At 53.9% G+C, this 12,591-nt stretch overlaps 1 protein-coding gene across 6 annotated transcripts in view; it reads left to right on the top strand.

Annotated features, from left to right (window-relative positions):
* The window catches only part of DLG3 (discs large MAGUK scaffold protein 3), a 76,738-nt gene extending 65,177 nt beyond the window's left edge, over positions 1 to 11,561 (top strand). For 3 of the 6 annotated variants that reach the window (XM_041396547.1, XM_041396546.1, XM_041396545.1), the window contains 8 exons: positions 478 to 553; positions 2,892 to 2,937; positions 4,694 to 4,744; positions 5,531 to 5,632; positions 5,792 to 5,964; positions 6,529 to 6,638; positions 7,221 to 7,312; positions 8,979 to 11,561. In XM_041396547.1, the coding sequence (XP_041252481.1) occupies positions 478 to 553; positions 2,892 to 2,937; positions 4,694 to 4,744; positions 5,531 to 5,632; positions 5,792 to 5,964; positions 6,529 to 6,638; positions 7,221 to 7,312; positions 8,979 to 9,085 (757 nt within the window). In that variant the 3' untranslated portion in view covers positions 9,086 to 11,561. Of the gene's footprint in view, positions 1 to 477; positions 554 to 1,126; positions 1,227 to 2,891; positions 2,938 to 3,944; positions 3,987 to 4,693; positions 4,745 to 5,530; positions 5,633 to 5,791; positions 5,965 to 6,528; positions 6,639 to 7,220; positions 7,313 to 8,978 lie in introns of all 6 variants that reach the window. The other 3 variants (XM_041396549.1, XM_041396548.1, XM_041396544.1) reach the window with 2 other exon arrangements.
* The last annotated feature ends 1,030 nt before the right edge of the window (positions 11,562 to 12,591 follow it).

Here is a 12,591-nt window from a genome sequence, read left to right as displayed (position 1 = left end):
AGGTGTTCTCCAAAGCTGGGTGAGACTTCAGGTGAGGAGGGGAGTGGTCTGCCCCCTCTGTGGTCCCTGTGGGGGTGGGGAGTTGGTGTTAGCCAGTCTGGGTCTCTGTGTGAGAGCAGAGTCACAGCAGCAAGGGCTGCTCCTTGTGTCCTCTGTCAGTCTACCCAGCTCTGTAGCCAGGTCCCACTGTGAGGTGGGAAGTCACAGAGAGCAGAGGAGCTGGCTGCTGCTGCTACCTTCAGGTCTGCAAAGCCAGCCTTGAGTCTGTTCTCTGTCCCTGTTGGGAAGGCTGGCTTGGCTCCTCTCCCACTGCTGCAGACACTGGCCTGGGCCAGACCCTGGGCAGGCAGCTCCACATCTGACCTTCCTTTGGAAGGAGCCTCATTTGCCAATGGGGTGCTTTGGCTGCCTGAGGAGCCATGTGGGCAGCATGGAGGGCACATGGATGGGACTAGCAACTCTTTCTCTCCTGATCAGGGTGGAAAAGAAGGAGAGAGCACGGTTGAAAACAGTGAAGTTCCACGCCAGGACTGGCATGATTGAATCCAACAGGGTAAGTGCTGATCTGGGGCTCAGTGGGGCACCTGGAACTGGTAACTAGGGAGGGCAGGATGAGTCCCAGCAGCAAAAGCTCCTCATGGGGCAGCTCAAACAATCCCAAGGCAAAGAGCTATGTGACTGGACCTGCCCCAGGCCCACATCTGCGTGGCACAAACCCTCTATGAATATGCAGTGATTGAGCAGAGGAGCCCAGGATGGTGTGAAAGCACTGGGAAGGACCCATGTTTGGCGTGATGGGGTGGCAGAGCTCATGGCTTGGAGCTGCCTGAAGGTAGCTGCCCTCACACCTCACAAGCAGTGCCTAACAGTCCAACAAGCAAGGAAGAGCAGCCTGGCTACCCCTGCAGAGCTACTGACTGCCCCATCAGCTTCCCAGCATCCCTACCACATGTTTTTCTCCATGCTTAATTTTTTTCCTGCATTACAGTTCTCATGTAATCTCCATGATTTCATTTGAGGGTGACTGCCCTGACACAGCTCCTCATTGTCTCTTCATTTTAATTTTCCCCACATGTGTTGAACACCATTGTTTTTTCTGTCCTCCTTCCATCTCCGTGTTCTTCAGTCGATCAAAACGAAACGTAAAAAGAGTTTTCGCCTCTCTCGAAAGTTCCCATTTTACAAGAGCAAAGAGAACCTGGCCCAGGAGAGCAGCGGACAGGAACGTAAGTAGCAGCTGGCCAGAGAGGGCAAGCCCACACCCCTCAGCTTCCCTGCCCTGAGGGAAGAGATTCAGCACATTTCCATAGCCAGGGGTCCTGGCACCTGCCTGTATTCAGGTCTGTGCTCCACACTCGTGCCAGCAGCTAGGGAAAAACTGGATCTTGAAATGAAAGCAACAGCTGCAGTCTGGCACTCTCTTCCTTTCTCTCATGTTCAATGTCTTCATCTTTTCATCCAACTTTACACCCACCCAACTCCCTGCTCTGCCTCCCCCTGCTCTCCCCACTTTGCTGCAGGCTCTGCTCCCTCCCTCTGCCTGCTTCCCTCAAGTGAGGGGCTGGCTGCCTCCTGCAGAGCTTCTCCTGTCCCTGCCAGGGCTCAGGGCCTGGGGAGGTCCCAGCCCCATCTTCCCTAGAAGTGACTTACAGCTTCCCATTCCCACTGGAGAGCCCTTCCAGTGGGTTGAGCCCTGTGGACACGGAGCAGCCATGACCCTGCTGCCCACCCACGACTGAGGCACATCTTTGGTAGTTGGCTACAGATGTTGGGGGTCCACAGCTCTCACCACCCTGGCACTCCCAGTAGAGGCAGGGTGTTTATCTTGTTGCCCCAAATCCTGATGTGGGCAGCACTGGAGCTGCTCACCAAACCCAGCCCCTCTAAGTGCTGAGCTGCATCCACTCAGTGGGCAAGATCCAGGCTGGCAGTGCCCACACCTCTGGAGAGGGGCAGTGGACAAGAGCTGTGTCTGTGCCCCAGTGCCAGCACAGCAGGCACATCCCCTCCCCTCTGGGGCTGTCTTGGGTGTCATACAGAGGCAGGAGTCGCTGCTGGGCTGCTCCAAGGGCTCCCTGCATCCCTGTGCTGCCCATGGCAGGCTGGTGCCAGCTTCCAGTGATTTTAGCAGACAGCAGAAGCCTCTGGCCCGTGCTGAAGGTTGTCTGTGTGTCTGCCTGTCTCTGGTAGTGCCTGCACATGGCTGGGCTCCAGTGAGATCCATGCTGAACCTGGGGCTCGCTTTTGGCTGCCCTGCAGTGAGATGACACAGCGTGGGGATGAGGCAGGCCACTCTCTAGCTGCCTGTGTCACAGACACACAGCCAGCTCCCTCCCTGTGCTCTGCCCCTGTCCATCCCAGTTTGCACTGGGGGGTCTCTGCCTCACATTGTGCTGTGGGGCCACTGACACACACCTGGGGAAAAATGTGTCCTCCTGCCACGTGTCACAGAACTGTGTGCTGTGCCTGGCCCCAGAGTGGCCAGGCTGTGCTGGGGAGGCACAGAGCCACTGTGCCCTGCCAGTACACTCCAGAAGGAGAAACACTTCAGCCTCTGTGCCAGCAGCTCAGGGCTGCAACTGCTTGCTGCCAGCCGATGCTGCTGTGGCTGCCCTGCCCTCCCCAGGCCCAGGGTGGCTCCTGGGGGCTCTTTGGCAGAGAGGGTGAGCTTGGGGGGCGGAGGGGGTCCAGCCAGACAAGGCAAGATGTTGGCAGCGGGCTGATGGTGTCAGCTCTGAAGATATTTAACCTCACTTGCAGTTGCAGCTCTGGGCCGTTCTGCACTCCTGTCACTAATGCTGGTCTGGCTCTGTCTCCCCCATCCCTCTGACTCCCCTTTCCTGCACTGTCTTCTCTCCCCCTCTCCCCCTTCTTGCTGTCTGTGAAATCAGGACTTCCCTGGGTTAAGTGACGATTATTATGGAGCAAAGAACCTGAGTAAGTTGAATTCCGATGCACATTGTTCCCTTTCTGTGGCTGGCGGTGCCTGGGGCGTGGCTGGCTGGGCTCTGGCCGGGGCAGCTGTGCTTCCCTGGCTGCAGGGCAGGAGGAGCCCCGGGGCTGCTCCACTGCCGGGACCCTGCGGGGCTTGAGGTGCCACTGCTGCACGTGGGACGGGGTGGGGGTGATGGCCATGCCCTAAGTGCCTGCTGCACCTCCTCATCCTCTTCTTCTTGCTCCTGTCTGGGTTGGTTGGTGCTTTAGCACTTGGAGCCACTTCCAGTGTGGGTGGGAAGTGGCCGTGGTGGGTCTGCTCTGAATGGGGTGGGTGACAACAATTTGAGGTGTTCCTGCCTTTCTCTGGGTTAGCACATATGCAGAACTGCAGAATAATGAGAGGAGCCCCATGGGCTTCTCAGCTGGGGCATGAGATCCCTGCCAAGCTCCAGACCCCCCAGCCAGTGCAGAGCCTGACTGGGGCAGGCAGCGGCCAGCAAGCCTCTGTGGGGTGGTCGCAGCACTAGGATCAGCCTGAGCAAGCAAAGCCCCAAACTCTGTCCCATTCTGTCACTGTCTTGTCTCTGTGCATCCCAGCCCCGTGCCCAGAGGTAGGCTCCCCCATCCCTGTGCCAGCACAGCCGTGCCCTCCCCTGCCCGCTGTGTGCATGCTGCACCTGCTCCCCTGCCAGCATTCCTGCCAGCATCCCCTGTGCACTGCACCTTCCCCCGGCCTGGGAAGCCTTCATATCTGCCAGGCAGGCCCTGCTGGCCTCCCTGTCCTCTCCTGGAAGCCTCCCCCTGCATGTCCCCGGGTTCCCAGGACGGGTGAAAGATGCCGCCCTTGCCCATGTGGCACGGACTCGTCCCGGTGGCTGCTGGGCTGCAGGTGTTTCGGGAGGCCAGCGCTGTCCTGCCCTAGGTCACATGTGCTGGGTGACAGCCGGGTGCCCCCGTGCCTCCTGCCCATGCTCCTTCTGAAGGGGATCTCTCTGGTTGCTTTGCAGAGGGCGTGACATCAAACACCAGTGACAGCGAGAGCAGTTCCAGTAAGTGTGTGTGCACCTGCTCTCCCGCCCCGTGTACGTGTGTGTCCCTGTGTCACTGTGCATGTCTGGGCACGTCCATCTTGTCCTGTCCCAGTGGCGGTTCTGTTCGGAGGCTGGTCCTTCCTGCTGGCGACACTGAGATGCTGCGGCCAGCTCCCTCCTCGGGGCCAGGCAGAGCAGGGGCTGCAAGCAGGAATGAGCCTGCCTGCTTCACTGCTCTCTCCTGGCTGCACAGCTCTGCTCCAGGGCAGGGTGGTGGGTTCCCAGTCCATGGTGATCCCCCATCCTCAGTGCCTGCTGCAGGAAGCAGTGGTCAGAGGCCAGGCCTGCAGCTCAAATGGCTCCTGGAGCCCAAGCCTCCACAAGAATATGGGATCCAGCTGCAATAGATGCTCCCTTTGTCCCCAGAAAGTCCTCTAAATACCTGCAGGGAGGACACAACATCCCAATGGGCTGGGAGCCTGCGGCAGTGGGGGAGGGAAAGAGGAGGCTTGACCCAGAGCTGGGACATGAATAATTAAAGTGGCTCAAGGGCGCATAACTGCATGCCCGTCATGCTTCACATCCGTGGGTGGAGTGATGGGGACAGCCTGGAGTGTCCCCAGAGCTGGGGGAGGCTGAAGGGGCAGGAGCCAGCTCCTCACAGCTGCAGAGGGGCTGGAGAGCTGCTGCAAGTGCTCACCTGCATCCCCCTGGCTCTGTTGCAGAAGGACAAGAGGACACCATCCTGTCGTATGAGCCAGTGACGCGGCAAGAAAGTAAGTCCTGAGCTGAACTGCCCCATGCTCACTCCAGTGGGGCCACCTGTGTCCCCAGCACAGCCAGGGGGTCCTGTGTGCCCTCCCCTCCTGCCACAGCAGCAGGGCACTGGGTGGATGCAATAAGAGTCCCGTGTGTTGCATGCAGCAGGGGAGCCAGGTGTGCACCGCTTTCCCTGGCCTCCACTGCCCAGTTTTAATCAACAGAAAGATTTGTGTCATGGTCTGCAAGACCAAGGGAGAGATCCAGAGCTAAAACTGAGCTTGGCTTTAGTCCTTAGCTGAGGACAAGATTATCCCTTCCTACCTCAGACCAGGCCCCTGCTGCAGAGCACCCCCTCCCTGGCCACAGCCCACAGCCTGCTTGGTGCTCAAACCCTGCAGGCCCTTTTGCAGGCTGAATAGTCCCAGCCTAAGTGGTCTGTCCTTGCCAGGAGCTGGATCTGACTCTTAGGCTCCCGTCACTCCCCCAGCTCTGTGGCATCCTCGCCCAGCTGTCCTGGTTGCCTGGCTCCTGCCAAAGCAAGGGAGCAGCTTTGCTGATCCACAACCCTGGAGACCTGCAGAACCTTCCCTGAGGCCACGCAGATGGTTTGGGTCAGATGGGAAGGACATGCTGACCATGACCAGGAGGAGATAAAATCACATGGAGGAGGAGCCTTTGGGTGCCCATGTGAGCCAGAGCACCCACTGCCAGGAGGGAGAGGGCAGGTCGATGCCAAAAGTGGCAGTAGGGTCAGCTGCCCGCAGCACAGGTGGGCCTCAGGTTGTGGCTCTTGTTTGCAGTTCACTATGCGAGGCCAGTGATCATCCTGGGCCCGACAAAGGACAGAATCAACGACGACCTCATCTCTGAATTCCCACACAAGTTTGGTTCCTGCGTGCCCCGTAAGTCCCAGCTCGGTGCCGTTGCTGGAGGGAGGGGAGAGGGGTGGCTCTGCTCCTTGCAGGGTGGCGTGGGGAGGGGGCTGGCAGCACAGGTGGGTTTTGTCCCTCCTGGTTTGTGGTGTCACTCTGGGCTCACTCTCGGTTCCCACTCTCCTGCAGACACCACCAGGCCTCGGCGCGACAACGAGGTGGACGGCCAGGACTATCACTTCGTGGTATCCAGGGAACAGATGGAGAAAGACATCCAGGACAACAAGTTCATAGAGGCTGGGCAGTTCAATGACAATCTCTATGGGACCAGCATCCAGTCCGTGCGAGCGGTGGCAGAGCGGGTGAGTGTCAGTGCCAGTCCTGGCACTGGGATGCATCCAGCCCGAACCCACACGCCTTCAGCAGCTCCCTCCTTTCCCTGTGGTGTTAATGAAGGGCTGTAACCACATTAGGCAAGCACAGCACCATGCTCTCCTCCCTCCAGAGTCCTGCCAAGCCACGTGGCTGCTTTTGTCAGCTGTGCTACTCTACCTCAGCGTGGTACCTCTGTCATTCAAACTCCACCCAAAAGCCTGGCACTGGTGGCCCACCTTTGTGCTCAGGAGCTCACAGGATAGAGATACCTGGGTGCCCTCAAAGCAGCAGTGTTCCTCTGGAAAAGTCCTGGGGCTACCCAGGCCTTGTAAATAGTTTCACGTGTCCAGACAAAGGCTCAGTCCCTTTGCCTTGTGGCTGTCCTGCCCTGAGCAAGCAGGAATGTGGATCCATTGGGAGCTGGCTTGTGTCTCGGGAGTGGGGTTCATTTCTGTGGCTCCTCCCTTTTCAAGCACATCTGTATGAGCAAGCTGTTTCCCACACAGAGTAGACTGTGTGGGTAGGTCTGATCCTGCTTGTCTCCTTTCCAGGGGAAGCACTGCATCCTGGATGTGTCTGGCAATGCTATCAAGAGGTTGCGACAAGCACAACTTTATCCCATTGCCATTTTCATCAAACCAAAATCCATTGAAGCCCTCATGTAAGTGCAGCACGGTGTTCTGTGCCTCTCCAGCTGCTTGTCCTGCTGCTCCTGGCCCTGGGTAGAGCAGGCTGGAAAGAATGGGAGAGCTGAGCTTGCAACTCTTCTGAGCAGCAGCAGCAGAGAATATTATCTGTGAGGAGAGTCAACAGCTTGAGACTGACCCTGAGATCAGAAGAAATTCTGCTGGCACCAAGGGGCCTGGGAAAAGCCCTTCTCAAGTCAGAAGGGGTCAAATTGCTTATTTCTGTGTTTTGTGGAGATGATAAACCCTAGGCAAGCATGGAGACTTCTGCAGCGGTCTCACAAGTTTAAGGGATTGTCTGAGTTTGAATTCCCTTCCATGCTGTGGTGCAGAGGGGTGGGGGAGGTGGCAGTGGGAAGAACTGGTGGAAGTTGAGATGAAGTGCCAAGGCAGCCTGGAGTCTGTGGGGAAGGGCCCTGCCTTGGGAGCTGGGTCCTGCACAGCTTCCATTCCTGTGAGCAGAGGATTCCCAGGCACCCTGGCTCTGTGGGCTATTTTTGCTTCTGTTCATTGCTAAGAAAAAGAGCTAAAAAGTTTCTGGTTTTTGTGTGTGACAGGGAGATGAACCGGAGACAGACATATGAACAGGCCAACAAGGTCTTTGACAAAGCCATGAAACTTGAGCAAGAGTTTGGAGAATATTTTACAGGTGAGTGTCCTGAGCAGGGTTGTATCTGAGTTACTTCATTTTTCCATCCAGCAGCTGTGACCTCTCTACCAGCACTGTCCTACTACAGGGTCATGGGAAAACATCCAGCTTCATCAAAGCAAGAAAGAAATGGCACTTTGCCAGGAGGGCTCTGCGAGGGGACTGCTCCAAGATCAGTGGATAGCAGTAAACGAGTCATAGAGGAGGAGACAAGTTGTCAGGCAGGATTTTCTGAGTTTGTGAAAGCTTATCACCAACTTCAACAATAATAAAAATCTAAAAATCCCCGAGCAAGGGAGGCACAGGGTTTCAAGTCTACAGGAAGTAAACTCCCTGCATGGGAGAAAAGGGGAGCTTTTTCAGAAAGAGAAAAGAGAAGTTTCTAAAGAGGAATGATAAAAAATTAGTGACCTAAATGGTGGAGACGGTCCTGAGTTATTACAAAACATCTACCCAAAAAGACTGGAAGTTTGGCTTGCTTCCTAAGTAGTCTTTGCTCAAGAGCCAGTCAGGGGTTGCTGACACTTTGTGCCTGCTGAGATGAACTGCTCATGACACAGGCATCCTTGTGCATTGCGGAACTAATGTTTGTAACATGATTAATTCTGGAAAACCACAGGCAGGTGAAGAGGCAGAGGAACTGGTCTTCCATCCTTTTTCCAGTGCAATAGCTGTTTCTTCTGAAGTTGAGGAATGATAATGTTGCCAAACTGTGCATTACCTACCTAACAGCTACTGGGAAAAACCCCAAGCAGGATGTTTTCCAAAAATTTATTTCAGCTGGGCAAATACTTTGGTACAAACACGATGAGCTTTCCCCAGACCTCCTGTCCTGGGCTCCAGAGCTGCTGGCTGTTTTTCCAGGAAGATATGCCACAGTTTTGCAGGCCCTCAACATGCCACTGTGTACTTGGAGGGCAAGTTTGATGTTGACCTGTGGAAAAGGAATGCTGTTGGCTGAAAGGTGTTGAAAGAACTGGGTAATGGGCAGAGAGATGGTCACTGCCACAAGTTCTGCGCCAGCAGCTTAGAATGAGGGAGCAGAGCTGCTGGAGGATGGTGCTGGCTGGCTTACAGAGGCAGGCTGATTACCAGAAAGCTTTGGCCCTTCTCAAGCATCTCGCTGTGCTGTAGGCAGCACAGTGGAGTGCAGGACGGGGCAGGGGGTGCTGCTGGAGCCTTTCCCAGCCTGAGAGCTCTGTGCTCCCACCCTGCAGCACAGGAGGCAAACAGGAGGAGCCCGCAGCAGCCAGCCAGAAGGAAAACCAGAGGGAAGGGACAAAGCTGGCACCTCGGGGTGGGCGCTTGGTGCCCCCCATGAGCTGCCTCAGCCCTCCCTTCCTGGCTGTGGTGAGCGCAGCCGTGGCGGTGCCAGCCCCGGTGCCTGACACAGCGTGCAAAGCTGATTAGCAGCCTGGTGTGGAGAGCCCAGCCAGCCCTGCACGCAGCCAGGAGCTCTGCCAGCTGGGATCAGCGCTGGCTAATCCCCACCGAGGTGCTGCTTTAACCCTCTGTGTCACTGGGCCCGGGGCAGCTCCTCTGACACCGCCAGGTTTGGTCCCTGCTGGCTGTGCCCTCCAGCCCTGTGGGCAGCAGGAGGGCTCTCCCATAACTCATGGCAGTGCTGCCTGCTGCTCAGGGTCTTGTTTTCTCTCTCCTCTTCCAGCCATCGTACAAGGAGACTCTCTTGAAGAAATTTACAGCAAAATCAAACAGATCATTGAGGACCAGTCTGGGCACTACATCTGGGTCCCGTCCCCAGAGAAACTCTGAAGATGTCTCCCACCTGCTTCCCTGTGAGAGCAGAAGATCTCTGAAGTCCCACCCATCCGAGCCCTCTGCCCCGAGGGGGAGGGATATGAAAACTATTCCTGCTCCCTTTTTTAGATCGTCGCAAAATTGAGTTTTCTAGTCCTGTTTCTTTTGTTGGGATGAACTCATATCATTCATCACGTGACTGTTCCCACCATTCCTGCATGGACCTTCCCACTGCTCCAGTAGAGACAGACGAGAACCCATTCAAGGTCGTTTTTTTATTATTATTATTATTATTATATTATTATTATTATTAACTAAACGAAGAATCAAGATGGGAGGAGGCGGCTAAGGACTAATGTAAGAAAACAAGTGAAACAATGGACTCTGAACACGAGCTGGTATCAGAGCTCCAGGGGCATTTTTCCAAGTGTGACCGTCTAGCAGCTCTGAACAGTGCGACAGATGGGCAGCAGAAAGCATTTTATTTATCTGTATATGTAATTTATATATAATATAGAGGAGAGATATTATATATATATTATATATATATATGTATGTGGACTAGGAAGTCTGAGGGACCTCTCTGAGAAGGTGTTGTATTATTGCAAGGTTCTTTCAGTTCCTCTGTCCCAACCACTCAGCGTAGGGAGTCCACTTGGGCAGGACGAGCTCAAAACGGTACCAGGTGCTTTGGAAACTTCTCCCGTCCAGGCCAGTTCCCTGCAGCCACCCTGGGTCTGGGACAGGCCAAGACTGGTACTGCCTGTGCAGGAGGGACCTGAGCAAGGAGCAGCAGCTGGCCTGGAAGAGGCTGGGAGACAGAGACTGAGCAGGAGGCTGCGGAGCAAGAGAATGGATGATGCTACATATTAAATTGCACATTGTTTTACACACCACCTTATGTGTTTGCATGAGAGGTTTCCTTTTGGTTCTATTTTTTTAAGCTGATTTTAAACCAAAACCATATTGTGTTGTTGTGTTGGCTTTTTTAATTATTATTATTATTATTATTATTATTATTCCATTTTTCTCTTGTCAATGATGAACTGAATGGGTATAAAATCCAGTTTTTTAACTTATTTTTTAAGCTGGCTCTATTGTAAATAGAATCTAGATCTGTGGTGTTTAGTTAAGAAATACTTTACTGGCCACATGGAACAAATGTACTCACTGTCCTGTGTTGCTGTGAAAAACCTGGGATGTTGGACTGGCCCTGTACCTGTGGGTGCAGGTGGAATGACCCATTCTGGCTTGTGGCAGCACACTGGCATTCCCTTCTGCATTAGCCACTGGCAGGAAAAGCCCCCAGCTGTGCCTTGGATGGACACTCACATTTTCCAGATCAGTAACAGAATTGAAACACTTCTCTGTTCCCTGCCCCGTGCAGTTCCCTGCCCTGCTGTGTGCAGGTGCCAGGGCTGGCTCCCCGGGAGGGGCCCTCCTTCCAGCAGAGGTGACTGCATGGCCACCTTGCCCGGCTCTGTCTCTGGCATCTCTGTGTGAATCTGTGGCTGGAGCTGGGTTCTGCTGCGTCCCCCAAGCCCCCCCACGGCCCTGCAGTGGTGCCCCAGGGCAGGGCCTGCAGCTGCCCATCCGCTGGGCACTGGCGTTTTTCAGGAGAGGCACCGAGACACTTGGCCCTAAGCTGAGACGTGTCTGTCTTTGGGGACACTTTGGCCTCTGTGCTTGAGTGGGGCCCCAGAGCCTTGTGTGGAGCTGGGGACACTCGTGTGGCCTTTGAGGAGTGTGTGCTGGGTACTCAGAGTTCAGGTCCGAGTGCTCCCACCTGACCAAGAGCTGGTGAATGCTGTTCCTCTCGCAGTGCCAACCCCACAGCACGGGAGGTCGCTGTCCAAGCACGCCCAGGTAAGTCTGCTCCTGCCTCTGTTTGGCAGGGACAAGCTGTGGTCCCTCTCGCCAGGGTGATGGCTCTCAGTGTGTCAGCGTGGCACACAGGCTGCCAGCGTGAGCCGGAGCTGCAGTGACACTGTCCCTGTGCTGCCTGGGGAGAAGCCTCCTTTGCCCATCCTGCATCCCAGGAGCCCTGCAGGGACCGAGCAGCTCTGGGGCCAGGACAGGGCACTGCAGGACAGCCACAGCTGTGGGCACAGGGCAGCAGGATTCTGCTGTCGGTGGGACCGACCCTAAAGGAGCACACAGAACTTTGGCAATGGATTCCTGTCGGGCATCCAGCCCCTGCCCCGCTGGTCCTGCTCCAGCTGCTATAAATGTCGGTCCCTGAAGAAGTGGAGTAAGTGAAACAAAAGTCCTTAAGGTGCTAGTCACACATTCCTATCTTTTTTTGTCTTTTTTTTTCTTTTTTCTGTTTTTTCCTAATAGCCTGTCTCCCTCTCTCGAGTCACGTGGAGAAAAAGATGATGTACTCCATGGCATAGCTGACAGTATCGAATCGATCATGACAACAGTAGTTGGTTAACAGTGTTTCTTCCAAGGAGACATATATTTTTAATAAACAGAGAGTTGCAAAGAACTCTTGTCTTTGAGACCTTCTTGTAGAGTCCTTCATTGTGTACCAGATCTTTTTTTTTTTCGGTGCTGGTGTTCCCAACTCTTGATATCGTCTCTTTATGGCAAACTGAAGTGTTGACACTGGTTTAAGGGGGAAAAAATAGCCTTTTCTAGTATAAAAGGTGATGCTTGAGAACTTGCCTAGTGGAAAAAGGAAATCTTAAAAAATAAAAATAGAAAATAAAAGAAAGGAAGTGGGCTTATTTAGAGCTGCAACGCAGCCACTGAAAAGTGCTTTTGGTTGGGTTGCTTTAACCCAGGTTCAGTCTGGCCTGATGGCACAACACCATAGTGTATTTTGGATCATGGCTTGAGCTCTGGGGAGGTTGCTTTACAAATAATAGGGTCTGTGGGCTGCTACGTAATTGTTCTTGTACTGGACATAAAGACACCAAAGTAAATACATAGTCCAGCTAATATAGAGCTTCTTTTTACAGTTTTAACATGCTGTTTAAACATCAGAGAGAAGAAAAGTTGTAAAGATAACTGGTATAATTTTTAGTACCTTCAATGCAAAGAAGAGGAATGCTCACTGAGACAAATGTGGTTAAAGGAGTGTCACAGTACTTTGTGCCTGAATCTGCTTTGTCATTCAGCTGAGCTGAAGGAAGGGTGAAAGGGTTTGGTTTTTAAATAATAGATTTTTTTTTTTTTACTTTCAAACTGCACAAAAGAAAAGCAAATTGTGATTTCAGGAGAACAAGGATATTGTACCAACTGAGTTTGCTGACAGTTCAGTTTGTGAAGCTCACTGGACAAATTCAAAGCCATTTAGACACTCCTTTAACTGATCAGATCAACAGCCTGGTGGTGGTGGTTGTCCACAGAACACCAGAAGATTAAGCAGTTGCTAAGCAGATCTGATGCTAGAATTACCACTCAAGAACCAAACTTTGCTTGCATGCTGACTCTTTGGAGTCAGGGATGAAGCAGCACAGAAACATTGTCCTTTCCTGCTGCCCAGCGCTGCCAGGCTGCTCTGCCCAGCCCCT

This window comes from Onychostruthus taczanowskii, unplaced genomic scaffold, assembly GCF_017590055.1.
Source record: "Onychostruthus taczanowskii isolate IOZ18803 unplaced genomic scaffold, ASM1759005v1 scaffold13, whole genome shotgun sequence".
NCBI classification, from domain to species: Eukaryota; Metazoa; Chordata; class Aves; order Passeriformes; family Passeridae; genus Onychostruthus; species Onychostruthus taczanowskii.
This window is presented reverse-complemented; position numbering and strand designations above follow the sequence as displayed.